The sequence below is a fragment of the Patiria miniata genome, unplaced genomic scaffold, assembly GCF_015706575.1.
Source record: "Patiria miniata isolate m_02_andy unplaced genomic scaffold, ASM1570657v1 HiC_scaffold_3, whole genome shotgun sequence".
In the NCBI taxonomy this organism is placed as follows: domain Eukaryota; kingdom Metazoa; phylum Echinodermata; class Asteroidea; order Valvatida; family Asterinidae; genus Patiria; species Patiria miniata.
Window position 1 is genome coordinate 39,300,545 of NW_024037069.1, and position 26,985 is coordinate 39,327,529.

Genomic DNA, 26,985 nt, shown 5'->3' on the forward strand with positions numbered 1-26,985 from the left:
GAAGGGTACAATAAAAAAAAATTTATAAGAACCTGTGTACCTTCATGTTGTGTTTCTTTTTCTTCTGCAGCAAACAATTTAAACATATTTGCAAAAAAAAGTTAGCAAAAAGTTATTCTTGATCAAACAGGGACCACGTGACTAGTCTATGTAATATTTGAACAGATTCGCTGATTAACTATGCAAGACCTCTAGATTTTGACCAATCAGCGGGCACTTTCTATATCGGGTCTTTAAGCATTCAACCGTTGTCACGTCATAGACGTGGATTAAAAAAAACCTAGACACAGCCACAAAGGCTGTGGTCACGTGCTCTGTATTACGTTACGCAATACGCGCCCGGCTGTTGATGTATTACAAAACACTGCATTCGAATTGAACAAACAAACAAATAGTCCTGATTTTGGCAAATGAAATGACATCACGATGACTGGGCTCTGTGAATAACGGGTGATACTCAGACTTCCACATGACAGGAAAAATGGAGAAAAAAATAAAAATAAATAAAAATTGGGAATTTGATGAGCATCATCACTGATAAGAGGATTCCAGTAACTTGATATATCTAAGAGGTATCAGAAAAAATGGGGAATTTCACGGCCTGAACAGCAGTGATTTTTTTTTTAAATGCACAATGTATGATTCATGAGCTATGCGCACAATCACCCCCTCAGTGATGTGAATAATGCAAAACACACGCCTGACAATGAAGGACACTTCCCTGGTATGCAATAAATAACAAGTTATACCAGGGCAAGGAACCAGCTAAGAATGTCCTCTATCTCTAGACTGGTTCCCACCTCCCTCCACTTGAATTCTATAATAATATGGATGGTTACCAGCCAAGCTTTGCTCATGTTGTTAGGTTTGAAACGCTCCCTCCTGCATTTGTGCACCGAGCCAATGGCTGTTTCGCTGCAGTGACTTTTAAGCAAAAGTCTGTCAAACATGAGGGCGCATTAGATGTAATGCAAATGTCACATATTTCAGGCATAATCCCTAGCAACACACATATGGGTTTTATGGTTTCTGCAGAGCAGGATAAGTTTTCCTACTTTTGGTCGCATTTTTCTGCGCAACTGCAAATTGATTTTTCACACAGAAATATGAGATGCTAGTGCAGTATACTTACATTAGTGAGATGATTATTGCAGTCAAATGTCACACAGTGTAAAGGGACCTGCCGGCCTACAGCGGCTTGCTCTATGTACTCAACCAGGGCTTCAGCATTCTGATCAGGACTGCAGAAAAAAAAATGACAATGCAAGATCGTAAGCACATAAACCAGGTTTGCTCAATACTCGAAGAATGGAAAAAAGAGCCGTTTTTTGGTTTTGTTTTTTTAATAAATACACAGTTTTTTTCAACTTGTTTTGAACATTGGTCAAGACATTCTATACTCTTACAGGAAACATCATCAAACCGCACTGTAAAGTTACAAATTCTTTTTAAGAACAAAAAATGTTTTTCCCATTAAACACAGGTTAATACTTGCCGCGAAAGCGAAACGGGAATGCGAATTTGTGTCGTCAGGGCAAGTTTTCGCGTCACGAATTCGCAAAAGTTGAACCAATTTCAACTGCGAGAGATGACTATGACTATGGATATGGATGTATCAGTGTTGTGGTAGTCCTATCCAATCACAAGTCATTCAGTCCCTACGACTAAGGCTATAGTCATAGGGATGATGGCTACGACTAAGGCTATGACTACGGCTATAGTTGTAGGGACGATGGCTATGGCTACGACGTTGGCTTTGACTACGGCTATGACTACGGCTATGACTATGGCTGTGACTATGGCTATGGCTATGACTATGGCTGACGCTATGACTACGGATATAGATGTAGAATGGCTACAATCATTTTGGTACGTTTGACTATAGCTGTGGCTATGACTGGCTCTATAGCTGTGGCTAGGGCTATGACTAGGGCTATGACTATGGCTATGACTTTGGCTGTGGCTATGACTATGGTTATGGCTGTGGCTATGACTATGGTTATGACTGAGGCTATGGCTATGGCTATGACTATGGCTGTGGCTGACACTAGGACTACGGCTATGGATATAATTGTAGAACAGCTACAATCATGTACTCCACCCATGACAGACTTACCAGCTGCCCATGACCAGGACAATGGAGTCAATGTCCTTGACTTTCAGGACCTTCTTGAGAGCAGCTAGCAGGTTGCAGCCCCCGGTGCCTGACAGGCTGTTCACCCAGTACCGGGCTTCGTCCAGGCTGGTGAGAAAACATGTCAATGAAGTTGAAATAAAACAAAAAAATCTTTCAAAATCTTTGCTTTGTCTGTTGGTTTGGCTTCAGGAAATTTTAGTCGCCTGATTTGGAGGACTTTGACTCGACATGGGTCCCTGTTCTGCTTTAGGAACAAGCCAGAGTTTCTATTGGTTTGCAAATAGAAGGCCCCTCAATGGAGCTATTGATGAAGGCAAAAATGAAGATGAAAGGCATCATTCCATTTATTACGGCAGAGGATAGGTGAATTCTTTTCCTTGAGATACTCTGACTTGACTTTCCAAAGCAGAACAACTCCAAATCGACTCGTGGAAAACGTATTAATTAATTTTTTTAAAATTAATATTGTATAAATAAGGCCAAATTTTATGGACTTGATAAGCAGAAAGTACCATTTAGAAAAATTGTGTGCCAAATAAAAATCAGCCAAGAAACGGGCACAAACAATAATTGTTCTGATTTTAAGTGATTTTTCTGAAACACTCCTTGAAATTGGTCCTTAGCCTAACTGTTAATATGCAGCATAACTTACATCCTGATGTTGGTGTATCTGGGAGTGTGCCATAACGTGTCCAGGTCTGTACCAAACGACATCAGGTACAGCATTTCCCGGTTGTGTAGTTGCTCGTCGATCAACTCCTACACGAGGTCCAACAAAAATAAAGCTTCCAAGTTTATCATGACCAAATATCAAGATGCTGACACAAAATCTTGAGCTACTTTAACTAGGAAACATTGTGAATCCTTCCAAATCCACACATTCTTCTACTTTGCATTGAATTTGAGGCTCATTGTTTACACCTCAAAAAAACTGGGGGCGTAGAAAGCACTGTGGGGTAATGTTGGCTGGTGTTTAATTTTTGGCGTTGGTAATCAGCAACCCAAGAACACTGTTCCTGGGTCACACAAGAATGGGGTTTCCAATATACCCATGGATGAAGGAAAAGACTATCACAAACTCTTCGTGATCTTTTAAAATCTGGAAGAGTTTGCAGGATTGAGGAATCTAGATCCCAGCCACCATTACTTTTCATGCGGCCTGATTCCTCTTGATAGTTTAAGTATAAAAATTGTGCCATCAGATTCAAGCACATTGGTGGATTTTGAAGCTTTCATGAAGGCCCTTGCAAAAATGCTCAAGGTTTTTATGTTAAGAGACTGACCATAAGTGACTCTCTGAAGTGGCTGATCCGACCAAAGCCACAGTTGGAGTCGGAGCTGTCGATGACCAGGGCTACCTTGTTCCCTTTGATCATACCAAAGGTCTTCTTGCTGCCCTTGAGCAGCCAGCGGATGCGGTTGTGGTACATCTCGATGCTCCTGGGGTAGAAAAAAAAAATCAAATAAGACGTTTTGCTTTGAAACAGCTTCTTGCGAGTACAGAAAGGTTCATATGCACTGACAATTTTGCAAATGTATCAACGTTTTAAAAGCTTGGGAAGCATGGTGGCAATAGACTTCATGTCAGTCAGGGCTTTTTGTGCTGTTAAAAGTCTAAAATCTGACCATTGGCTCAGAATACCACCTGCTGAAAACAACCAGCCAATATATGATCCTGAAGGTCATTTGTGAATTTTTACAATTCCATCTAAATTTAGGCAACCGATTCTGTACTCGAAGGTTTAATTGCTTATGGTAGTAAAACCAAGGGATGTTCAAAAGGGCACAGGCACTGTAGCTCTAAAGAAAGTTAGAGGTAGAAGATTGTAAAGAATAGTTCACTTTTGGTGTGGGAGGAAAATTACTGAAAACTATTCCAGGGAATATCCATATGAATCCAGGAAATTGAAAACCCAATCCACTTGTCAACTAGGGTGGGAAAAATGGGATTCATATCAAGTCACACAGTATATGGCAAGGAAAAGTGTCATTTCGCCAACCTGACTCTCCAGTTTCGCTATTCAAATGAGGCCTCTAAACTTGACTGGAATGCGGAGGAAAACATATTCCCATGCGAGATTTTGGGTAGTCAGATCATTTTGGAAACTTGACTACTTACTCATAAAGCTTGTACTCAAACTCGTTTACCACGCTGGCCTCAAACTGTAGCTCCCGCGGTGGGCCATCCAAGCGCTTGTTATTGTTGTTCTTTGGTCTGGAAAGGAAAAGACAAAAAATATTATTGTTTAAAATCTTCCACACGAGGTGGACAGAGCAAACAAAAATTTCCTGACATTCAAATTCTGTGCCTCACGGATGCTTTGTTGTAGATAACAACGCTTTCCTAGAAGGCAAAAAGTAATCACTTCCAGGAAAGTTGAAGATGAAGGATGAAGATGAAGGATGAAGATGAAGGATGAAGATGAAGATGAAGATGAAGAATGAAGATGAAGGATGAAGATGAGGATGAAGATGAGGATGAAGGATGAAGATGAAGGATGAAGATGAAGATGAAGGATGAAGATGAAAGATGAAGATGAAGGATGAAGATGAAGGATGAAGATGAAGGATGAAGATGAAGGATGAAGATGAAGATGAGGATGAAGGATGAAGATGAAGGATGAAGATGAAGATGAAGATGAAGATGAAGATGAGGATGAAGGATGAAGGATGAAGATGAAGGATGAAGGATGAAGATGAAGGATGAAGATGAAGGATTAAGATGAAGGATGAAGATGATGGATGAAGATGAAGATGAAGATGAAGGATGAAGGATGAAGATGAAGATGAAGATGAAGGATGAAGGATGAAGATGAACGATGAAGGATGAAGATAAAGATGAAAATGAAGGATGAAGATAAAGATGAAGATGAAGGATGAAGATGAAGGATGAAGATGAAGATAAAGGATGAAGATGAAGATGACGATAAAGGATGAAGATGAAGATGTAGGATGAATATGAAGGATGAATATGAAGGATGAAGATGAATGAAGGATGAAGATGAAAATGAAGGATGAAGATGAAAATGAAGGATGAAGATGAAGGATGAAGATGAAGGATGAAGATGAAGATGAAGGATGAAGATAAAGGATGAAGATGAAGGATGAAGATGAAGGATGAAGATGAAGGATGAAGATAAAGGATGAAGATGAAGGATGAAGATGAAGGATGAAGATAAAGGATGAAGATGATGGATGAAGATGAAGGATGAAGATGAAGATGAAGATGAAGATGAAGGATGCTTATGCAACGACTATCATTCCAGATACATGAACATCCAATACAAGATTGTGCAGTAACTGAATGCACATTCTTTAGATACACATGCAACTGGGGCATCGAGCCACCACATGTAGTAATAGTGACTGGGCAAAACAGTATGCTTCCATCACATCAATGAAGACCAAGTGTAGGTCTTTGATGGATGTTGGGCAGTCGAGATTGAATCACTGACCTGATAATTTGGCCTTTGCTCAGCAGATCCTTGAGGGTCAGGTTGAAGTGCTCAATGCTGTGATTCTTCAGCCAATCGGTGGAGGTCTGGCCCTCGTTAAACATGGCCGCCATGTCGCGTGCCCTCTGTGGGAAGAAAATACAAGGAGTCTTCTATCAGATGTACGACTCGGATAAAATTTCACAATGACTCGGCATCCTTTAACCCCAAAAGTTTTGCGGTATTCGGAATGGATGACAGATAAACACGAAGGGAGCGAGGCCGGAAATATCTGTCAGTGACCAACTTGCAGCGAGTGAGGCCGAAAATATGAGTGTACTGCTTGAGGGTGATGGCTTCAACCCGCCTGGTATGAGGTCGAGTAGAAGTAATCCCGCGCCTTGTTCCGTTCTTGTCAAAATAATCCTGGCATGAACTGGTTAAGTGCTCAGTAGAAAATATCCCTCATTACATGTATCTCTTGACCTGGTTTTTGCTATAAAGTAAATATTTTGTGTACTTTCTTTAAATTCTTGTAAGCAGGTCCATAAAATTGGCTTCATGAATTTCCTCAGCGAAAAATTTCACTTTGTAAATATATTTATTATTGCGCAAGTCAGCGAAGAGCCAGTAGGACTATATACTGCAACACATAATGGTCGGTAACATGTTTTTGTCCGTACTAAGCATCATTTTTGAAACGGCTCTGAGAAATTCTAAGCACCAGGAGAGCCTCAACTCACCACCCTGTCGTGGGTCTGGTTGATGTGTGTCACCGTCATGTCAGGGGTGGGCATGGCCCCACGGACAGACGGCTGGACCCATGGAGGTCTGTCCTCTAAAGACCGGCGGGTTTTCATCTTGGCATTTGCACTCCGCTTCTTTGTCGCCCGGCTTTGGGTCAGAAACGTCTGCTTGGAGGTCTTAGGTCTCCTACAATACAGGTTTGGATATTAGAAAAAAATGTAATGCTGAATGCCTGGGAATTTACCGAGGATGCCTACTTACATGTAATCTAGCAAAATTATTGTTGGGCAGTCAATCGATATTCCAAGCCGTAACTGATTAGGACAATAACTGATAGACCATTTACACTTATGCGACTTATCTATTTATTTTTGTACACATTTAATTATTCAATAGAAATCTGACAGCGGTATTAAAAATTAAAACAATTCACTTTCTTAAGTTTGCCCCTCAGAAATCATCAAATTCACTGTCCAAGCATTGTGAATGTGAATGTATTAACTAAGGTTGAATCTTTGAGAAATGTGTTGACGAAAACTGGTTATGTGCCCTGAAAATGTATCAATCATTGACAATCTGAAAACCTATGGGCTCCGTGCGCAAACAAAAGAGGGCGCTTTTGACCACTTTCGAGAGCCTGTGGACAGGTTCGCGCGCGTAAAATAAGCACGACCTATTTTATTCTGAATGTGCACAAAGCTATAGCGTCTTCGCGTGAGCGTTGGGCGTCGTCGGCGACACGTTCGAATGTCTCTCCCAGTGGTCTCCCCCAACTCTCCCTTTCTTACCATTGAGGGGGTACTTGTGCACGCAGCCCATAGCGTTATGATACCCCGAATATCAAAACACTAATTACTTTCAATCAAACATTTGCACAAATGTTTGATTGATGGTAGTGGAGTCTACTGACCTAATAATTTTCTGGTCTTCTCCACTTGAAGGAAGATTAATGTCTTCTTCATCAGAGTCATCCATTGTGTACGTTGCTGATGTGCCCGGTCTAATACGAAAGACAACTGATTAGAATATGGAAAAATAGAAACTAATTCCAAAATTCAAAAAAAAAATGCTCAGCACAATTCTTCTGGTTGCTTACAAAAAAAAAGTAAACACAATGTTTGATTAAAATTGTTTATTTTATGCGCTACAACTGCAGTACATTTTTAAAGGAACATGGGTTCAAAGAAAGTCAATCATTCAATGACAACTCAGAGTAGCCTACAGACTTTTGTGTAAGAATTCAGAAATTATAGTATTTTAATCCAGTTGAAATGCTTTGAATGGTGGCTCAACATAGCTGTTAAACTTTTGTGTCTTTCTTGCCATGGCCATTTGGGGAAAGAATTTGAGATATGGCCATCACTTATTTTACCCTTCAATGGCCTATCAACCATCGGTAATCCTTACTTTTAGGACCCCTTTCCTATATAAGGTTGAAAGACTCACCAAAACAGCTGACTAAATGACACTCAAAAGTGACATTCTGATATTTATTGACACATTTGAACATTTGGCAATGACACCTCTTGAATATCAGCAGGTTTGATTTTGTAGAAAGAGGGCAGGGTTTTGATTTATGAGGGGTTAAAGACGACGATGAAAAACAGAAAATAAATTTGAAAAGCAAGATGGTGAACTGCAAAAAAAGGTAGGAAAGTCACATTTTCTTCGAAAGTGCTTTCCAAATTATAACTAACATGAGTTTGTCTGAAGCAAAAAGACTTCTTTAGCCTGCAAGAGTCACTTTGGTACTGAACAGTCATCTGCAAAAGTCGGTTTTGAACAGAACTCATACAAAATAGAGGTGTCCTAAAAGTAAGGATTACCCAACCATCAACAAGTGATAACGTGTCCTAAAAAGTAAACAATGAAGAGTTCCATTGAGTCCTACTGTCCTGAGCATGCTGATCATGAGTGAGATTGAGAAAACAATTTTCCACACAACTGACATTGACAAGTCTCATGCCATGGCGATTGTGCAGGTATGGAATTCTTTCCCAGTTTAGGACTGAAAAAGTGAAATATGTGTGTAGGTGACTTTGTTTTTGGTAACAGAAAACAAATTGGAAAGGTGACGTTTTCGTTTTCCAATCCAAATTTAATTTTCCTCCTCAGTTGACGTTCGCACAAGTTGTCGTCCGTCTGTACTGTGACAGTGACTGTGTACATGTACATTGTGTACATGCATGACATGTACGTGTGAGTGCGACTGCGAGTACAGTGCGAGCTGCGCTCGATCGCGGAGACGGGGTCTCAGCTTAAAGTCTATACCTTTCGCTCCGAAAGTCCCCATTCATCATTGCTGTGGGTTCTTGAAAGAAGTCAACTTTTCCTACTCGAAATCCATAGCCACACAGTTATTTTGGGAAGGTAAAATATAGAAAATCTTGGGTAAAAACAGCGCAGAAATTCACTTGCTTATCTTGATTGTCCCGGTTGCCAATAGTATTCCATCGCGCATGCGTACAACACAGCAATCAATCAGAGGAGAAGTAGTACCTAGACGAAATTTGGTTCAAAATCGTTTCTGTGATTGAGAAAGCACCATACTATTCCTTTTGCCGTTGAGGGCGCTATAATTCATGTTTTTGGTTAATACTATATAAAGCAAGAATTCCCATAGCCTGTACCGGCCGCGTGGCCTAACGGATAAGGCGTCCGACTTCGGATCGGAAGATTGAGGGTTCGAGTCCCTTCGTGGTCGTTTTTTTTTTTTTTTATGAAATAATATTATTTATCAGATTTTGCACGAAAGATAAAAGCCGTGGCTCTTGACAGTGGCTGACATTTTTTTTAAACACTTTTCTTTCCCACAAATATAAAGATATTTATGATTATTTTCAATATCATCAATATCATCACATACGGTCCAATTTTGCCTCATGACGCTGTCAGAATAGGAGACAATACCCATTTTAAGAAAGATATATTTTTTTATCTGAACAAAATTGTGCAGATTAGTTTTCTCAATAAGAATCTCCATTTCCTCCCTATAAGATAAACGTTGCCGTCGGGGAGGAGAGGACCATGCAAACCTAGCTCCATCTATTGTAACAATCCTCACGTGGCGCGGCCCGCGTGCGGCGCACTTTGATTTTTCGCCTGTAGCGCCTTTAGCTAGAGCACTTGAAAAGTTCAACTGAAATTTCGCAGAAAGGGAAATTACATCAAGTTCTAAACACTCCCGTTCATAAATCGAGAGTTTGTCGGCTTGCCGTTACAAAGTTGGAAGAACAATTTATTTCGGCGTGAGTTTCCCGGCGATTTTATTTCGAAGTGCAGTGAACCCAGTTTGAAAAGAATGTCCCCAAAAATTAGAACACAATTTTCTGACACACTTCTAGTTGGGTATGTAAGCAGAGTTAATAATGGTTTATCAGAATTAGAACAGTTTCGACCGATTTTGTACCCAATTTCCGCCCGTTTTTGAATTTCGGATGAAATTTCATGACACCGAAATTGTTCACAGAGGTTACATAGCAAGCATTAATAAGGTACAAGTACCACTATTTTACTGAATGAATTTGAAGTTTGTCAACAAAGAAGAAGTTGGCAACACTGATGTGGAAAGTCGGGGTAAACGTGTGCCACGTATTAGGGAACACCACTACGGAGGGTTCCGTTGTTCCATGTTGTTCCAATGCTCTACTGTTAAACCTGCCCGGCACTTTTAGATTAGCGGCCAGACCTGTGTGCCGTGTTGTGTTCCTTCCTCCATGCCACGCATTACAAGCTTCAAATGTATGATAATTATTAAGGCATATAGGATCATATACTTTCCATGCACTTTGCCTTTTTCCCCAATAATACCAGTCTAAATCCAAAGAAGTATGTTCAAAACCTAACTTGTTGAAGTTTCAGCTAGTGGATATCACACCGTTTCGGGAAAACAGTGAAAAATCATGCATAAAAGTATAATGATCACGAAAACGCACTCTGTTTCGTCCAACAATCACTGAGCTGAGTCAGCATGCTGACTGATAGTGGGAAGCACCTAGGCCCTCAATTTCCTGATCTCTTACGACAGCAAGCCAGACGGACTAATTTCAAGGGCTGTTTAGCTTTTAATAATTCGGTTGGTTACTTTTAGGATTAATGAATGATCCCGCATACTGTCTATATAATAATTTTGTCGACTGAAGATGTTCACTCGGGAATTGCTGTGATTTGTTGCAACTCGATTAAGCACCTATAGGCCTTCTGCAGTGTCGAAAATTCAGCGCCAAAAGTTGCGACACTCCAAAATTCGAAGGGAAATTGCACCCGAATAAACCAAACCTATAAATTTAGGATTTATGGAGAGTGAGGTTTAGACCTTTCTAAATTTTCACATTCTGTGAAACTTGAGGTAATGTTTGCTCTCTTGCAAGGCGCTCAGGGGCAAACAAGTTGAACCTTGCATCAGCAACACACACTCGCCGCGGAATGATCGAGCCGAGAACCCTCGAAATTGTGTCTTTCAAGTTAGTGTCGTTTGGGGGTGAGTTCGGCAGAGGGTGGCGCTGTTCTGAGTGTACAAGTGGCGGTTGCCGATTTGGATTATTTGCAGCACTTTATAATTGTTTCTGATTGTATTGGGGAGATTGGTTCGTGCATAATTTGGGAAATTAAAGTCGGGTCATCAGCGGAAAATTAAAGAAGAAAAGAACACCAAGGTACCTTGTGAAAGTAATTCCCTTTTTATGGGGACTTTCATACATGACAACATCTCTCAAGAACTTTTATTATAGCACATGGAGGAATAAATTAGCATACCGGCCGCCAGACTTCTACCTCGATGGACGGTCCAACCATGGAGCTGCGGTCCAACTATTTGTTTAATTATCATGGTCCAACCATGGAGGATGGTCCACCCAACGCCAGCGGTGTGAAGATAATCCACTTAGCACTAGCAAACATGTATTTGGGTTTGAAACGATTGACTTAGGGATTAGGAAAGCGCTGCCAATAACGCTGTTGCTATGGTTCCCATAGTGTCAATTGTGTGGCCCAGACCCATGAACAACTGAACTGTCAACAGCGTGCGCATTACACATGTACGTTACACAATGCAAGGTGTTCATTGTGCATAAATAGCAGTACGAACTACTCTATATACAGTGGCCACGGGTCATGGACAAAACTTTGAAAAACTGTTGAAACTCTTCACAGTAATTAAGGTAAGAACAGAAAATTCCACAATTCTGAATTGTCCAGAACTTATTTTACCTGTAGGCCTAAAACATTAGTAGTGTGGGAAAACGTACTTCTACACGATTCGTGGTGACATTTTCTGATCTTTATACCGTAGTACCGTTGATCTGTTTTGAGTACTACTAGCAGCGTACACGTTGCCGTGGAATCATACCGTGGAATGCCATCGGTTGCCCCGCTAGCGACCCTTTGCTGGTATGGTCGGTGTACATGTGTTTTCCGTTCATGTTTCACCACCAGGTCAGGTTTTTTTCCGGGTTTACGTGCACATTGCCAATCTCCTTACACTTCCACAGTAAATCGGCGTTAGCTTCGAGCTTGTTATACACTTGTATAGTAATTGTAAATCATGTAAATCAATAAATCGATCACCGAACTTTGTTAACGGGAACATCACACAGGTAGGCCATTTCCTTTTGTAATTATTCATCATGGATCCGACTTCCAGACACTGAGAAAATGTTTCTCATTTTTTTGTAACCGTTGTAAGGTGAAATCCTGTTTTATCAAAGATTTAATTGAGGTACTTTTACTTATATAAAATACTGTAACCTATATAGCCGCCGTTGTTTGAAAGAAACCGTTTGAAATGACTTGCAAGTGAATGAGAGAATATGGGGATTTTGGTGTGAAAAAAAACCAGGCCCTAAATAATTTCACGACACCCAATCGACTTTGTTGTCGCTTATATTGGTGTCAGATCATCAGTACACTACATTCTTTCGTGTACGAAATTTAAACTGGAGTTAATATATTTATATACAAAGGTTTAATACTTTTGCAGTCCGTGCGCTAAAACAAATTCTAGGCCTATTCCCCTTCTCATAATTGTTTCTTTTATCGCCAATCCCCGGCCAAATCACATATCTTTTTGTCGATGTATAGACCTATACCGTGATTATAATCTAATTGACTTGTTGATGTATTATGAGAACAAATTAGACTTTGTAATACGAATATCGGTGCGACCTTTGGTACGGACTGAAGTGTGTGGTCTATTCATGGCGGGAGGGATCGAGGCAGTGATCAAACAAAATTACAAATCATCTTAATTATGGCTCATTTGTCATGGTGTCATCGTGTGGGTTTTTTTGTATGGATGATTTGCAAGAAGGCAGGTAAGTGCAATTTAAAGGCTGGCATATAGGATTATTTGCGTTAATTAATCCTTAAGTCTTGAACCTACCGAATTATTGTTAAAAAAAGCTTTACTTAGATTAAAGATCGTAATGGTCTTAAACACCCCGTGATATTATTCCGTCTGGCTTGCTGTCATTTAGAAGAAATCAAGTGAATAGGCGATTTCAAACGATCAGTCAATATTGTTGGAAATATGGAGTGCTATCGACGAAATCGTGTTTCGTGATCATAAAATTGTGAATGGTTTTTCCACTGCCGTCTCGGAAAGTGTAATATCCACTGAGCTGAGACTTCAACAGGTTAGGTTTTGAAAATTATTTTTGGATTTGGAGTGGTGTTATTAGAAACGAACAAAATGCAGGGAAACAAATGATCCTATAAGCCTTTAATATACCTTCCGACTTATGGAAGGAAAATATACTTTAATGGACGGAATATCATACTAAGGTATTTTTTTTACTGTCCATTGGTAAACTGTGTACATGTAGCCTACATTGTACATGTTTGTGCAGTTTGTCCGAGAACACGGATCAGTGAACGCAAAGTTATTAAATCTCATATTCGTTTGAAGAAATACGCTATCTTGTTATGGACATAAGTACGAGAATTTTCCCCAACTTCCACCAAAAAATGGGAAATTTCACAGAAGAATGTACTTAATGGATCAAATTTATACTCTCCACTCCACCCGAGTTGCCAAGCTTTGGTGCTGGGTGGGGTGCACCCAGCACCGAAGCTTGGTGACAGCGCCACCTATTTCAAACGTCGGACATACACCTCCTCATTATTTTCTGCCTCTAGCTCCTCTCATACCTGAAAGCTGGATCCACCCCTGAACTGCACTGTTTGTTGACTTGCACTTTGCATTTTGAGTTCCACGTATAAACTGTGAATATGATGTACAATGTATATTATTATGCTTTGACATTTTCTCAAACGTCAGCTTTCACGTTTTTTGTCGTCATCAGGACCAAAGTATGTCACATATACTCAGCAGTGATTGAATAAAACGATCGGGGCTGTCTTGTTTTCACCCGGCCAATTGGGAACGCCCTTTGAGGGGCAGGACTGCCGGCAGCCACGCCCAGGACCACGCCCCAGCCATGGAGATATACACGACAAACCGTGAGTGGTGATTCTGAATAAAATACATCTCATTTATGGCTATAACTATCATAAGATTTGTCTGAACTTGTGTCCACACAGATTTGCAATCGGCATACGATTTTATTAAAGGTAATATACATTTGTACAACATTTGCAAACATCAAAAAACAACACTACCAAAATTATTATGAAATATTTTATTGACTGTATGTGAATAATGCTACAGTCTCAAGAATCCAGTGAAATCATGGCACCTGGGTATGCTGTCATTTTCAAGAAAAGCGGAATGTTTGTATCAATGTTCAACGATAGTCGGCCGACCTTGGCTTTCTTGGTTTTCCAGCATCTATTTACTTTATAACAGGTCAGTGTAGCAGTATTTTCCATTAAATACTAACCCCAAAATCCATCCATTTCGGAAAATTACAGCAAAAGCAAATGTTGGATAATACATTTAAGTCACTTTTGTCAAGTACACGTGCCATGGTATACGGTACCCGGTACAGAGTACATGTATTAATATTTTTACCTTAAATTTCGTCATAACTTAATGCCGTTCTATTGAAGTGACACTTGGGCCTAAAGCGGCCTGAACAGTTTGAATTATGCAGAAAACCATTAAACAGCACTTGAATTTTTTTTGAGTAATGATTCATAGAACACCATTGCAAAACCGTCAAAATTCGACTTGCTGCAATCAGCACTAAGTTGGTGCGCACGTTACTATACTCGGCGATTGCGAAACATTAATCTCAATTAATCCACGATTACCCTGATTTATCACGCACTTTATCTGAAAAGTGGCCATGAATTAGGAATTAGGCCTACAAATACACAAATTATCAGCTAATCTGCACAGAAGCGTTGAGGTGACTTGCGTTTAACAATACGAACACAGTCATGTTTGCTGGAACGCAGATAACAATTATCATTCGAGAAAAATGTAGGCCTATACTCCTACTAGTTGACTGCATGGTTCTAGATGAACTCCTATAGCACTATTGGAGAAAATGACAGCTGAACTCATCGCATTTCGTAGTGTTTTTGGAGGAAATTCCATAAACGCATTGGGAAATGTTAGCTTTGCCTAATGATTCCTTTAACGTGTAGTGTATTCCGTTGAAGGCAAATTTGCTATAGTAAACGTTCCCCGTGTGAATTGGCTCTGCAATGACCAAATCAGGAAGTTTATCGTTCTCCGTTATGTACTGAAGGGCATTACGGAATAATTTAAAGGAAATTATCAGAGCTAGTAAGTTAAGAAGTTCAGCTGTAAGAGTGTTGAAGTACTTGGTTATGTGAGCAAATCGAGAAACAGATTTCTAGTTTGACGTGTAGGCTATACTCTGACCAACTTAATAGACTCAAGATTATCAGTGTTAATTGTTGATAAAATTGTCTATACACCAAAGGGCATGATTATTCTTTCATCTTTCAAGCAGAAGGGCCTTGTTACTTTCGTAACGATTTTTTTTGGGTGGGTGGGGGGGGGGGGCGGAAAAATGAGCTGTTCCAATTTGTCCGTGTCCTGGAGCTCAACACGGAGTCAAATCCGGGTTGCTCTTGTCAAAGTTGATCGTTCCCGACATGACTCTTGCGTATAAAGCCATGCACAAGTTGAAATGAAACACGACCAGCAGTTGTTGGACTAAAATGTTGTTACGAGAAATATACACAAACACAGAAACCATATCCGGGTGTTTACTGATCCCCCTCGGCCCAAACACGACACGAGGACAACCGAAGTAATGAGGTTCTGTCTCGAATATCACGCGCAAGGGAAACTTGGAAGTTTTCCCACAATGCCGATTGTGATTGTCAACAATTCCCATCTGTGTCCTCTCAATACATCCCGCCAATAACGGACCGTAAGCATTAGTGCGAAACGTACCCTTCAAATTATGGTTTGAATAAAAAGCGATCACAACAAGTTATTTCTAAAGACCCGGATGTGTTTTTTCATTGCGAAAGTTATTCAGCTTATGTTACAGGTTGAGTTCAGAGAAACTTTTTTTTTGTCGTGCTGTTTTGAAAGAAACCTGTAACACATTCAAACGACACTACTTTTTGTATTCGGAACACACCGGCCGCACGCAGCGCAGTCGCACTACAATGTTTGGGCTCATTGTCGCGTAGGCGTACTGATTGCTCATTGCAAGGATGGAGCGGCTAACAAATCCGAAAGTGCACTTGAAAAACAGATTCTGTTGCTTTATTGGTTGCCAAGATACGGCAGAGCTCATCCATGGCTGAAGTGTTTTTTTTGCCATGGCCAAGTTCGGGCAAGGACCATTAGTCGACTAGTGGTTGATTTGTGACGTACCTTACGCCTGCGCACTGATAACAACGTGCGAACGTCTCTAGTCGAACGCTGGTCAAAACGTCATCGCAAAATTCTGGATCCTGGCTCTCTGCTAACGTTATGAATGCGGCTATTGGTTACCAGCTGGTTGCATCAACCAGCCCAGTAGGATTTTTGGTTCCAAATAGTCGACTAGCGTAGTCAACCAACGTCAACTAGACAGAGTTCGGGCAAGCGTTAGTCGATCTATGGTTAACCATTGGTCAACTTGCGCGAACTTGGCCTCAGCCTCTATTTAAATTCAGCAGTTCTAAGAGACGGTAACAAGAACTTAAAAAGGTATTATAAGGCTTTCAAAAACTATAGTAATAAAGCATGCTGTAATGAAGTGGGTGGATGAGCAAGAAAGAATCTATACATTCAAAGGGGCATGTTTGCTTTTCCTGTTCTATTCTTGGTCTCTGGCGAAGACGAGGTAGCGCAAATTCGTCCAAAGCATCAAACGAAAACTGCTCTTTAAAAGAGTCCTTCAAGTCAAGACCTACAAGTGCGCCCTCATTGCCCCCTGCAGCGGTGTAACTATTGGGTTAAACGAGGGGGGCACCTGGGGGTGCACCAATTTTTGAAACGGGCCGGGGGGGCACTGAAAGCAAACGATATATTGTTTTTGTGCAATTCAAGATTTAAAATGGGGGAACCGACCGGGGGAGGGGGGGGGGGGCACGGATCTCCGTTGAGGGGGCACGTGACACCCCCCCGTATAGTTACGCCACTCCCCCCCCCCCCCCGGTGACTATAACGGGTCCTGTCCTCAATCGATTTCCGAAGTGACCTCGAAAAATTGCTTGTGTATTACCACCGACCGGTTTTCACACTGAAATGCCAATCCATCAATCCCATGGATTACAAAGGACCTTATGCAAATAAAGCGCGCGGTTGCCCTGGACTGTGGATTTGCAGACGGCCGGGAGCGACGAAGCGATTCACGGTCTTGCACAGACCCGCCATGGTGTTGGACTATAAACAAGACACTCGTGCAACGTACGGCAACTACTGAAGCACATGCTACTCATCTGGACGGCCATTGGCTGAGACTTTATCCGTCATCGTTACGTCACTTGCATAATTAAACTTTCTTTCGAACATCGCGCTCACTTGTGTGTATAGTTTTAATTTGCCGGAGCTATTTCACGCAGGTATTTCACCGTACGGAGCTTTTGCAAGCGAATCGCTCGCCACCTCGTCTGATTTGAATGGAGCTTGCAATCCTTGCTTTGAATTGTGATTTGGGGAATTCAAAAGTCGCCGCTCTATAGGAAGCATTGAGCCGATCAACAAAATCTAAGCCCCACACTAATCTAAAACTGAAGACTCAAAACAGATACTTGATGTACATGTAGTTAGTGGAACGGCCGAGTGAGACTTGCCTCACGAACTTGTTCGTGTAGTGCGAACATTCAGGAATAAAAACATGAGCGAAACGCCGATGGACACGGACGCTCCGGATGACTTCGAGAAAAAGAAAAAGGAGAAAGGTACGATGACTGAGTATCTTAAACTGGGTATCGGGCATAAGATAGGTCGATCCCGGTCGGTGGCTGCTTGATGAAATTCACAAATATTTTCGTTTGCTCAAATCTTGTCGATTATAGTCAGTTTCATGGAAAGAATTCCATACTGGGCCACCACTCAGACCTCCTGCACTAAGTCTATGGGCCATGACAGCAAAAGTTAAAGTATTTTAAGAATTTTTTGCACTCCTTAAATATAGTGTTTCTTCGTCAGATTTACAAATTTGGGAATTTTCAGGATATATTAGGGAATATAAGTGGTGGCACAGTATGGAACTCTTTTCAGTTTCATTGTGGAATGCATTAGTTAAAATGCCGATTTTGCTGTTACATCTTACATATATGAAGGGGATGACTACATTCGATATAACCACGCTCACGAAATCCACAGCATCTTCTATCCCGGTCGTCCTTAAAAACACTCTACGCATAGTCAGCGAAACGCGGATCAAGAAGTATCATTGACATAATATCGACCGAATTCAATGAATGTGTTTTTCCACTCTATCGCAGACATAATAATTGATTATGTATGAGAGCAACCCGCACGGAACACAATTGATTTATGGCGTTCTGAGCTGCACCATTAGACAGTTTTTATGCTGTTAGTCTCATTGTATCGCCAAGGGCATCAGACTATTCTCAAATGAAAGTAGTTTTCCTTTTTAAAATTGATTTATGAACGGCAGTCACAAATCAATGCGTTACTGTTCGCACACAATAATCGGCCCTGCGACGAATTTTGTCCATTTTTTTATGATACATATTTTTTTTCTTCTGATTTTCGCATATAGGCCTATTGTGAACACTGCCATTTTTTTTTAATCGGGAAAATGGTATTTTGTCAAATATATCGTGCACTGCATGCGATGGACTTAGCTTGTTAATTATGTCCGATGATCCAATCAGCAAAAAAAAACAGGCTATAGATTAACATTTAAATTTTTTTATGACACTTGACAACGATAAAACAAAAATTCCCACAACATCTAATTATAAAATTGTCAATCGGATGCGCTGCAGGCGCGGTTATAAGCGCGGGCGGGAGAAACGCTTTATACTTGGCTCAAAAAAAAATCGTTATATTCCACTCTCCTAAAAGTGCACGTGCACTATTGAAGAACCTCTCAATGTCACTTCAAGTATCTTAATCCAAATACCAATGCACTATTCCGGAATCCGTTGAACACAGCAAAAGAACCAGTGCTATTTACAAGTTGTCATTCTATCATTACAGTACCTAAAACTAATGCCCAAACAATAGTATACAGCAAGACTCTAAACGCGAAAGGGCTCGCACGAATTGAGTTCAGTACTAACACTCGATCAGCTCGAGATGTTCACTTAACAGTGAACAGTAGCCAGCTCGTATGTACATGTACAAGTCCGAAAACAAAAGTAGGCGACAGTGTTATGAGAACCCACACTTGAGGGGCGCAAAGGCGCCTGTATTGATCGTTACCATGTCAACTGACCCAAAGGTCAACGCCATCATGGCGAAGCGGGGGCCGAACCGCCCCAGTGTCTAAATGAGCGATCTCAAAAGTTATGTACCAGACATCTTTGTGCCTCGGTACGGTCACAAACAATCCGCCATTTAAAGGCACGTGTGGGAACATTTGCAATTTGCAAAAGTACCTACCAATTTAACAAGAACATATATCCTTGCTTGTATAGTGAAGATAGGTCTGGTACCAAGTACCCAGTGAAATTGTTCCGTCTGAAATGGTATCATTGAGAAGAAAATAATCATTGAAGGTGGTTTGTAAAACGGTGCGGGCATGCACAGGTTTTTTTTTTTTTTTACGTGCGGGCCTATAATTATGGAATCCAGTTTAGAGACCCCAACATTTTTGCACGCGTTTTTATTGTTGTTTCAAAATTATAGTACACACTGAGCTGAAGTTTCAATATGTTAGTTGTTGTGCACCCTATTTTAGATTTTGAGCAATTTGTTGGTTCAAACGAAAAAGTGCTCACAAACAAATGGTCCTCAAGCAAGGGCGGATCGGGGGGGGGGGAGGGGGGCAACGGGGGCCATGCCAACCCCCCAAAAAACGAACCCAATTTTTTTTAAAGTGACGTCGCAATAAAGGCAGGCACTGCATACATCACCATCTTTTCCTCCAAATTTGTTAAAGAGGTCAGAAATTGCCTCAGATCGTACCACAGAGCATATCTAGAATCCAAAAAAATTCCGGGGCCCTTAAGCGGGCCCCGAACCCCACGCCGTATTTTTTAATTTTTGGGACCCACTTTTTGGGGGACCAAATTTTTTTGGCCCCTAACAAAAAACGTATACAACAAACAAAATTAATGAAACTCAAAGTAATCTTGAAAGTGTTTAATCTCCCTTCACGTATTCGTCAGCGTTGTGGTAATATCAATACAGGAAGAACTGTTCAATATTGAAGAAAGGCCATGTTGTCTCAGCCATGTGTGCGGTAGAGATCGATACTTAATTAATATTTAATGTAGCCACACTTTGAACGCAGTCGATGAAAAATTAAATGCGTTTAAACAGCATTGTGTGAAACGCAATGTGTAAGAATGCTGCATAAATTAATGAAAGCTTTATTCTAGCCTCCCAGGCCAAATACTTAAAACAGTTAGTCAAAAGTCCAACTGAAACAAAATGGCGCCCCGATTACCAACCAACAACATTAATGGAACTCAAATTATTATGACATTATTTCATTCCCTTCATGTATTCGTCAGCTATGTGGTATATATAAACAGAGAAGTTGAGTATTAATTAAACGGCAATATTCAAGCAGAAAGGCTATGTTTGAGCTGGCCATGTGCAGCAGGGATCGCTGCTTATTGAATATTTAATGCAGCCACACTTTGAACGCAGTCGATGCAAAATTAAATGCGTTACAGCATTGTGTGAATCGCAATGTGCAAGTATGTATGCATAAATCGATGCTGGATCTTTGTATTTGCATCCCACGAGTTGACACGTCTGTCTAAAAGACGAGATGAATACGCACCTTTTTTAACATGCAGGTGAAGTTTTCAGTTTCTGAATGCTGCCACTGACGTCTTGCATTATGCTTTATACGAAGTGATTCTCAGTCAATTGACAAAACATACTGTTCAGCAGAATGTACATGCTGATTAAAAAATCACAGAGAACCGGTCATTGACATACATCAAAATGACGTTGGCTTATCATTTTTTTTTTTTAAATTGGCTTAATTTCTGTGCCGGTCTTAACGTAGATATGATTGTATTCTGCGAAAAAAATTCCCTTTTACAAATATTTTCTCGCAAATGAATAATGAAAACCTTTTTACTTTTTTGGGAGGGAAAATCTATAATACACTGTGCACGCAATTTGGTCTTTGAAAAAAAAATTGCTATCGGGGCTCGTGATTCCTTAGTCTATGTGGATTAACGGGTGATACTCAGACTAGTGATTCCTGTGCGCACGCACGAAAACCCCTGCAATGGAGAAACCATTGTGCACGCTATTGTGCCCGCTATTGTGCCAAGTTGCTGCCCCACGCCGGATTATGTGAACTATTGCTTTCGCCATTGAAGAGGGGCTTCGCGATAGAATTGATAGCGTGCCCGAATCGGTCAATAGGCGCAAAGATTGGTAGCACTTGTAATACAGTTGGAATTAAACAGCGGGATACTTATTGACAATTATTTAATCGATACTTTACTTTTTGCCTTTTTGGGGTGTGGTGTCTCATTTGGGAAGCTCATAACTTTGATATCTTGTGGAAGTGGTAACAAATTAGAAATTTGATTTTTAAATTTTTTAAGGTACCACACACACAAATTATAATTTTTTGGGGGGTAAACAGCTTTTAAGTGATTGGGTGGATTTGTTTTTCGTTTTTCAACTGAACTGAGCATTGGAAAGGTTTAAGCTGCAAATACCGCACCAATTCTAACACACAAGTCCATCTGTTATTGGTGTGAAAAACTGGTATAAACGAACCAATTTCCACGGGGAGAAAAACAGTGTCTGTGTTTTTTGTTTCCCGACTACACAGAGGTGGAGGAATGTCGCCAGTTGCTTCAGAGCCACAAACCCTCCCTGATCAGCCAGGTTATGTCCCTTGACATGCTCCTGCACTTGAAGGAACACGTGGTGGTGGACAAGGACAAGGCCAAGGACATACGGCGCCAGGGTAGAGGCCACAACCGAGAGATCAACCAGGCTATCCTTGCCGAGCTGATGACACGGGGCACCAGGGAATTCGAGGTGTACCAGCTGGGGCTGCGCAAGATGAACCTGAACTTGCTGGCGGACTTGCTGGAACAGAAGCACTTCACAAGTAAGTAGTTGAGACAGACTAACCCCCAAAATGTTGGCGTTTTACTTCTTTTGGTAGAAAGGAACGTTGACTAGGATGGTAGTGTGGTTTACGGCCTGTTGGTTTGTGATGTGGCTTGTTATTAGAGGGTCAGGGGTTCAAATCCAGCTGCTGGACTTATGTTGTGTCCTTAGGCAAGGCACTTTACCACTACTTGCCTCTCTTCACCCAGGGGTACATAATGTACTGGCATTAGCTGGAGAGTAATCTGTGATGGACTGGCATCCAATCCAGGGAGTGGAGGTTGGATAGAAATATTCTCAGTTGATTTATATCGAGGAAGCCAGAGATAAACATCTGCCTGCTGAGCCAGATAGACTTGAGACAGACATTACTTCTTTCTGGTATTACAAAAAGGTCCCTCAAAAAGTGAACATAAGTTACTAGTACAACAATGTACGTAGCTCAAGGAAGCCTGAAGCATCCTAAATAGAGAGGATGATGAAAAAAATGTTTGCAAAAGTTTGGGAGGCGAACCCTGGAATAATATTCCAAGGAAGACCCATAAAATCAAGGAAAGAAAGCCGTATTTTTTTTTTAAACACTAGTTATTTTTTATGACATATACATTGTATTTTAAAAACGTGTAAATTGCCTCTCCCAAACAAATTAAAAAGTGAACAACTGTTCTCTTAAATTTCTGACTGACTTGACTGAATGTTTGCCTTTTTTTTTCGATAATGGCCTGAATATTGCTTTTAGCTTCTTATCTCTGTAAATGAAATGAGGGATTCCTCGCAAGCTTGAAGAAATCTGTGGACAGAAGACAATGAAGAAATGCTCACTTTTAGAGGCGGGAGGAAAACCAGATAAACATTTAGGGAAACCCCACAAAATCGTGGAGGGACAGAAAGCCGAATCCACGTCGGCCTGCTGAGGATTCAAACCTGGGTCACAGAGGTGGAAGGTGAGAAAGGTACCAATGGACCAACCTGACTTCCCTCACAGTAATGTAACTTTTGTTTTGCTTTGTTCAGAGATGATGCACGTCTTTGAGCCAGTCTCCAAGGGTCTAGGACACCACTGGAAGCACCTGTCGGTGGAGCTGGGCATGGCCGGCATCGTGCCCAAGATTGAGTCCAAGTACGTGAGGGTCCGAGAGCAGGCCCTGTACTTCCTGTTGGTCTGGGAGGAGACGGCCGGCATAGGGGCAACCATCAACCGGCTGGTGGAAGGGTTGGAGCTGTGCGGGATGAAGCAGATTGTCTGTGAGTAGGTTTTTGCTCATGTGGAAGACGGACAAGTTACTGAAGATGCAGATTTTGTAATCATGTCCTCACAAGACAATCAAAATGCATCCAGTGTCAAGTGCAACAACTGCAACATTGGACTAATGCTTATATGACCTGACTTGTGATTGACTTCTGATTGATGTGAAATTAACTTGTGATAGACGAACAATTGACCAGTGGACGACAAGATGTGACTTGTGATGGACTTGAGATAACCTGAGATTGTCTTGTGATTGCTTTCATATTTCCTTATGATGGACTCCAGAATGACTTGATATCGACTTGTGATTGACTTGTGATTGATGATATGTGACATTAACTTGTGATTGACTTGTGATTGATTTACGATTGCCCTGTGGTCGACAAGATATGACTTGTGATGGACTTGAGATAACCTGAGATTATCTTGTGATTGCATTCATATTGCCTTAAGATTGACTCCAGAATGACTTGAAATCGACTTGTGATTGATGTGACATTAACTTGTGATTGACTCGTGATTGACTTACGATTGACCTGTGGTTGATAAGATATGACTTGTGATGGACTTGAGATAACCTGAGATTGTCTTGTGATTTCCTTAAGATGGACCCCAGATTGACTTGATATCGACTTGAGATTGATTTTTCACGGTCTTGATACTCCACATATTCATCACACCATTTTCTACAGACTTACCTGAATATTGGGGGAAAAATAATATAAATTGTAATGCTTATACAGCGCTTTCCATAGCATCAACAATCTCAAAAGCGCTTTACAATTATTGCCCCATTCATCAGGCCACGAGACCGCGCAGCAGCCGATATCAGCGCACATGTGGTCCTCTACCCTCACAGGTACCCTTTCATACTCCTGGGTGGAGAGAGGCAATTATTGTTAAGTGTCTTGCCCAAGGGCACAAACACCATGTTCCTGGCAGGGTTCGAACCCACGCATCATCATGCAGGAGTCAAACACTGTAACCACTGGACCATGGCATTCTCTTGTTATTTTCTGATTTACCACATTTTGTCTCATATATTAGTGTACGTCAAAAAGGTGATTCAAGGGAAGAATGTCAAGAAAGGAAAGAAGAGAAAGAAGGGCTCAGGTAATAAAAAACATTTCTTATTTTGTTCCAAGACTTGGGGGAAAAAGAAGAATAAGAGGTTTCAAAGAATAAAAAGGTAAACTACAAGTCCAAGTACCTAAGGCAAGCCCAAATCAGGGATACTTTTGAAAATTATAAGTTCACCTTTTCTCAGTCATGAAAGTGGGTTAATCACGATAAAGTCGGCTACCATGTGCAGATCTTGAACAGACCCCATGCTAGAGCTGCACAGAGCAGATATCATGTCCCTGCGAAAAGCCGACTACAACTTTGAGCCAGGTCATGAATATGAATAAATTATAGTTATTCAAATTAGTTAAGCATATTCAGATGACCTATCAAGAAAGTTGAAGCTGTTTTTTCTTTGGGTGTACTTTACAGGGAAAAGTCGAGCATCGACCGGCACCAGGAGGTAACCTATGCTGGGCATCATTCACTAAAAATGAAGCTGGTTCAGATCAACATGGAATGTTTCTACAGTGTGGAACCATAGAGCAAGAACCCATGTCATGGTACTGCCTGTTGTGTCTACTCTTAATTCTGGGAGCATCTTGAAACGTGGAGTGTTTGCCTCCTTTTGGAATTCTCCTTTTGCAGAGCTGTGGCGCAGAGGATGTTACGGCCCAACTTTATTGTCATCCCAACTGGGGCCATTGCTATAGTTGGCGTGTAAACAGGGAAAATGAGTGTTTACTGCCAGTTCCTATTGGAATTGGCTGTTCCTTGTTAAGCCTGTTGTGAATAAGCCAATGTTCTCATACAGAAATGCCTAATGATCACAGTTTCACGGAGCTTCTGAGCACGGAAAGTTTCTTAGCACAAAAATTATTTGCTTAGCGAAAACAGGTTACCGGCCAAACTATCATGTGATGCTCATTGCTTCTGATTGGTTACCAGCTGATTTTTGATGAGTTTGAAAATTTGCTAAGCTAATATTGTCTGCTTAGCTGCTTTTTTTTCTTTGGCTGTTTCAAACGGAAAATGTGGTGTGTTCCTAGGCACTTCGAGTATGAGGCACTCCTGAACCTAAATCTTTATATTTGTGGTTTCTTATGCACATTGGTATGCACGTCAATCTTTAACCTAAAACGTGGATGATGTATTTCACTTGTTTGATTTGGTTTGAATGCATTACAACAACATCATTCACCGTTAACAAGTGTGTTAAGTGTACTACTCAGCACAGTGATTGAGGATAATGATTGCGCAAACAGTTTGAGCACTTCACTCTGTCAAGTTTAGGGATTGAATGAGGTTGATGATAATTGCTTTTCTCTGGTACGCTGCGTGAAGAATGCACATAACAGCACAACATTTGAAATAAAATAAAATATGAAATTGCATTGACAAATCCAATCAAGGCATTACTTTTCAGCAGATATAATTTTTCCTTTTTGAACATTTTAATAGTCAGTTTTAGAAATTGCACTTATGCCGCTATAATGGAAATATCTGATTTTTTTTTTCATGAGCAATTTCTGCAATTATCTACTCGAAGACCTCTGTGCCAATACAATTGATGATTGTATCAATTTTCATATTCATCGTAAGTACCAATAATTTCATTCTGTATGCAATCTTTGCATGTACTTGAAACCCCCAAAACTTGCGCTCGCATATTGCGGTCATCATGATCAATTTCATCAAAATCTTTCAAAAATCTGTTAACATTTCCCAATTATTAAATTTGGAGTGATCGAACTATTGTATGTCTCATTGTTGGGACATTTTCAAGAAAGTCAGTTGTGATAGTTTCACTAAAATATTTCGTCTCCCTCAGAAAACGCTTCAAGTACAAATAGTACACTACAACAGCGAGCACACTTGTACAAGAAATGTAGCACACTAAAAATAAAAATCATGTTGGCAAAACATTGCAAAGTTCGTTTCACTTTATCTTCCCCGAAACGATCTTGTTTGCAAAACGCTCCTTAGGAAGTTAAAAATAGCATTCATTGCATTGTGTACACATGTAGACAAGCAGTTGCAACAAAAAGTACATCAACTAGCATCTAAAAACTAACGAGCAATTTGTTATGTACTTTGCATGTACCTGTACTTTGCATGTGCCTGTACTTTGCATCTCTGCTTCAATAGTGCCACTACTCTTCATCTCTTTGCCAAGTTCAAGTAGTTTCGTGTTTGTGAGATAACCTAATGGGTTTCTGTTATCTGTGATGTTTTTGTTGGAAGGCAAAGGTTTATGGGGACCACACTTGGGGTTTTGTTTGGGAAATCCCCTAACTGGTGGCCCTGGGTATTTTGTTTAAATCATCATAACCCCCTGGAGATTTTTGTCTAGACGCCAAGCTGAATTTGAAAGAATTGGAAAAAAAAAGTTTACAAGGGAATTTGTACACCTCTAAGACATGATACAATGCAGATGTTCAAAGACTTTTCAAAGTTAAAAATAAATATTCCCTACGACTTTTATAATGGCCGCAAAGTTTGTTGTCCTGTTGACTTGTTTCTGTTAAATCTTATTTTCATGTTCTCCCGAGACAAATTAATTCACAACAATTTCCAATAGTTTACAAAAGGACATTTGTGGTTTTTCAACGAACTGGAAGAATGACTGTCTTGAATTAATGTATGAAAAAAAACAATGAATTGTTGTAAGTTTGTATTTTGGGAAAAATATTTATTTAATATTCAGTGGTTCATATGAAAGTTGCCGTGACCCCATACTTTCTAA

General features: G+C 40.6%; 2 protein-coding genes and 1 non-coding gene across 6 annotated transcripts in view; 2 read left to right on the plus strand and 1 right to left on the minus strand.

The window, feature by feature from the left end:
* The window catches only part of LOC119737333 (von Willebrand factor A domain-containing protein 3A-like), a 34,005-nt gene extending 25,202 nt beyond the window's left edge, over positions 1–8,803 (minus strand). The window contains exons 1-9 of one of the 4 annotated variants that reach the window (XM_038211605.1): positions 8,733–8,803; positions 7,229–7,318; positions 6,315–6,504; positions 5,593–5,717; positions 4,257–4,352; positions 3,421–3,577; positions 2,790–2,896; positions 2,117–2,242; positions 1,133–1,241 (exon numbers count right to left, since the gene is read on the minus strand). In XM_038211605.1, coding sequence (XP_038067533.1) covers positions 1,133–1,241; positions 2,117–2,242; positions 2,790–2,896; positions 3,421–3,577; positions 4,257–4,352; positions 5,593–5,717; positions 6,315–6,504; positions 7,229–7,318; positions 8,733–8,779 — 1,047 coding nt within the window. In that variant the 5' untranslated portion in view covers positions 8,780–8,803. Of the gene's footprint in view, positions 1–1,132; positions 1,242–2,116; positions 2,243–2,789; positions 2,897–3,420; positions 3,578–4,256; positions 4,353–5,592; positions 5,718–6,314; positions 6,505–7,228; positions 7,335–8,589 lie in introns of all 4 variants that reach the window. The other 3 variants (XM_038211607.1, XM_038211606.1, XM_038211608.1) reach the window with 3 other exon arrangements.
* Positions 8,804–8,949: 146 nt separating this feature from the next.
* Positions 8,950–9,022, plus strand: Trnar-ucg. The gene has a single exon. It is a non-coding gene; the product is annotated as a tRNA-Arg (tRNA).
* An 8,015-nt stretch (positions 9,023–17,037) lies between these two features.
* On the plus strand, positions 17,038–24,783 carry LOC119736802. Its single transcript, XM_038210811.1, has 5 exons — positions 17,038–17,595; positions 21,642–21,926; positions 22,943–23,173; positions 24,225–24,366; positions 24,672–24,783. Exons 1-5 carry the CDS (start codon positions 17,532–17,534, stop codon positions 24,781–24,783), a joined length of 834 nt encoding a protein of 277 aa, XP_038066739.1. The 5' UTR covers positions 17,038–17,531.
* The last annotated feature ends 2,202 nt before the right edge of the window (positions 24,784–26,985 follow it).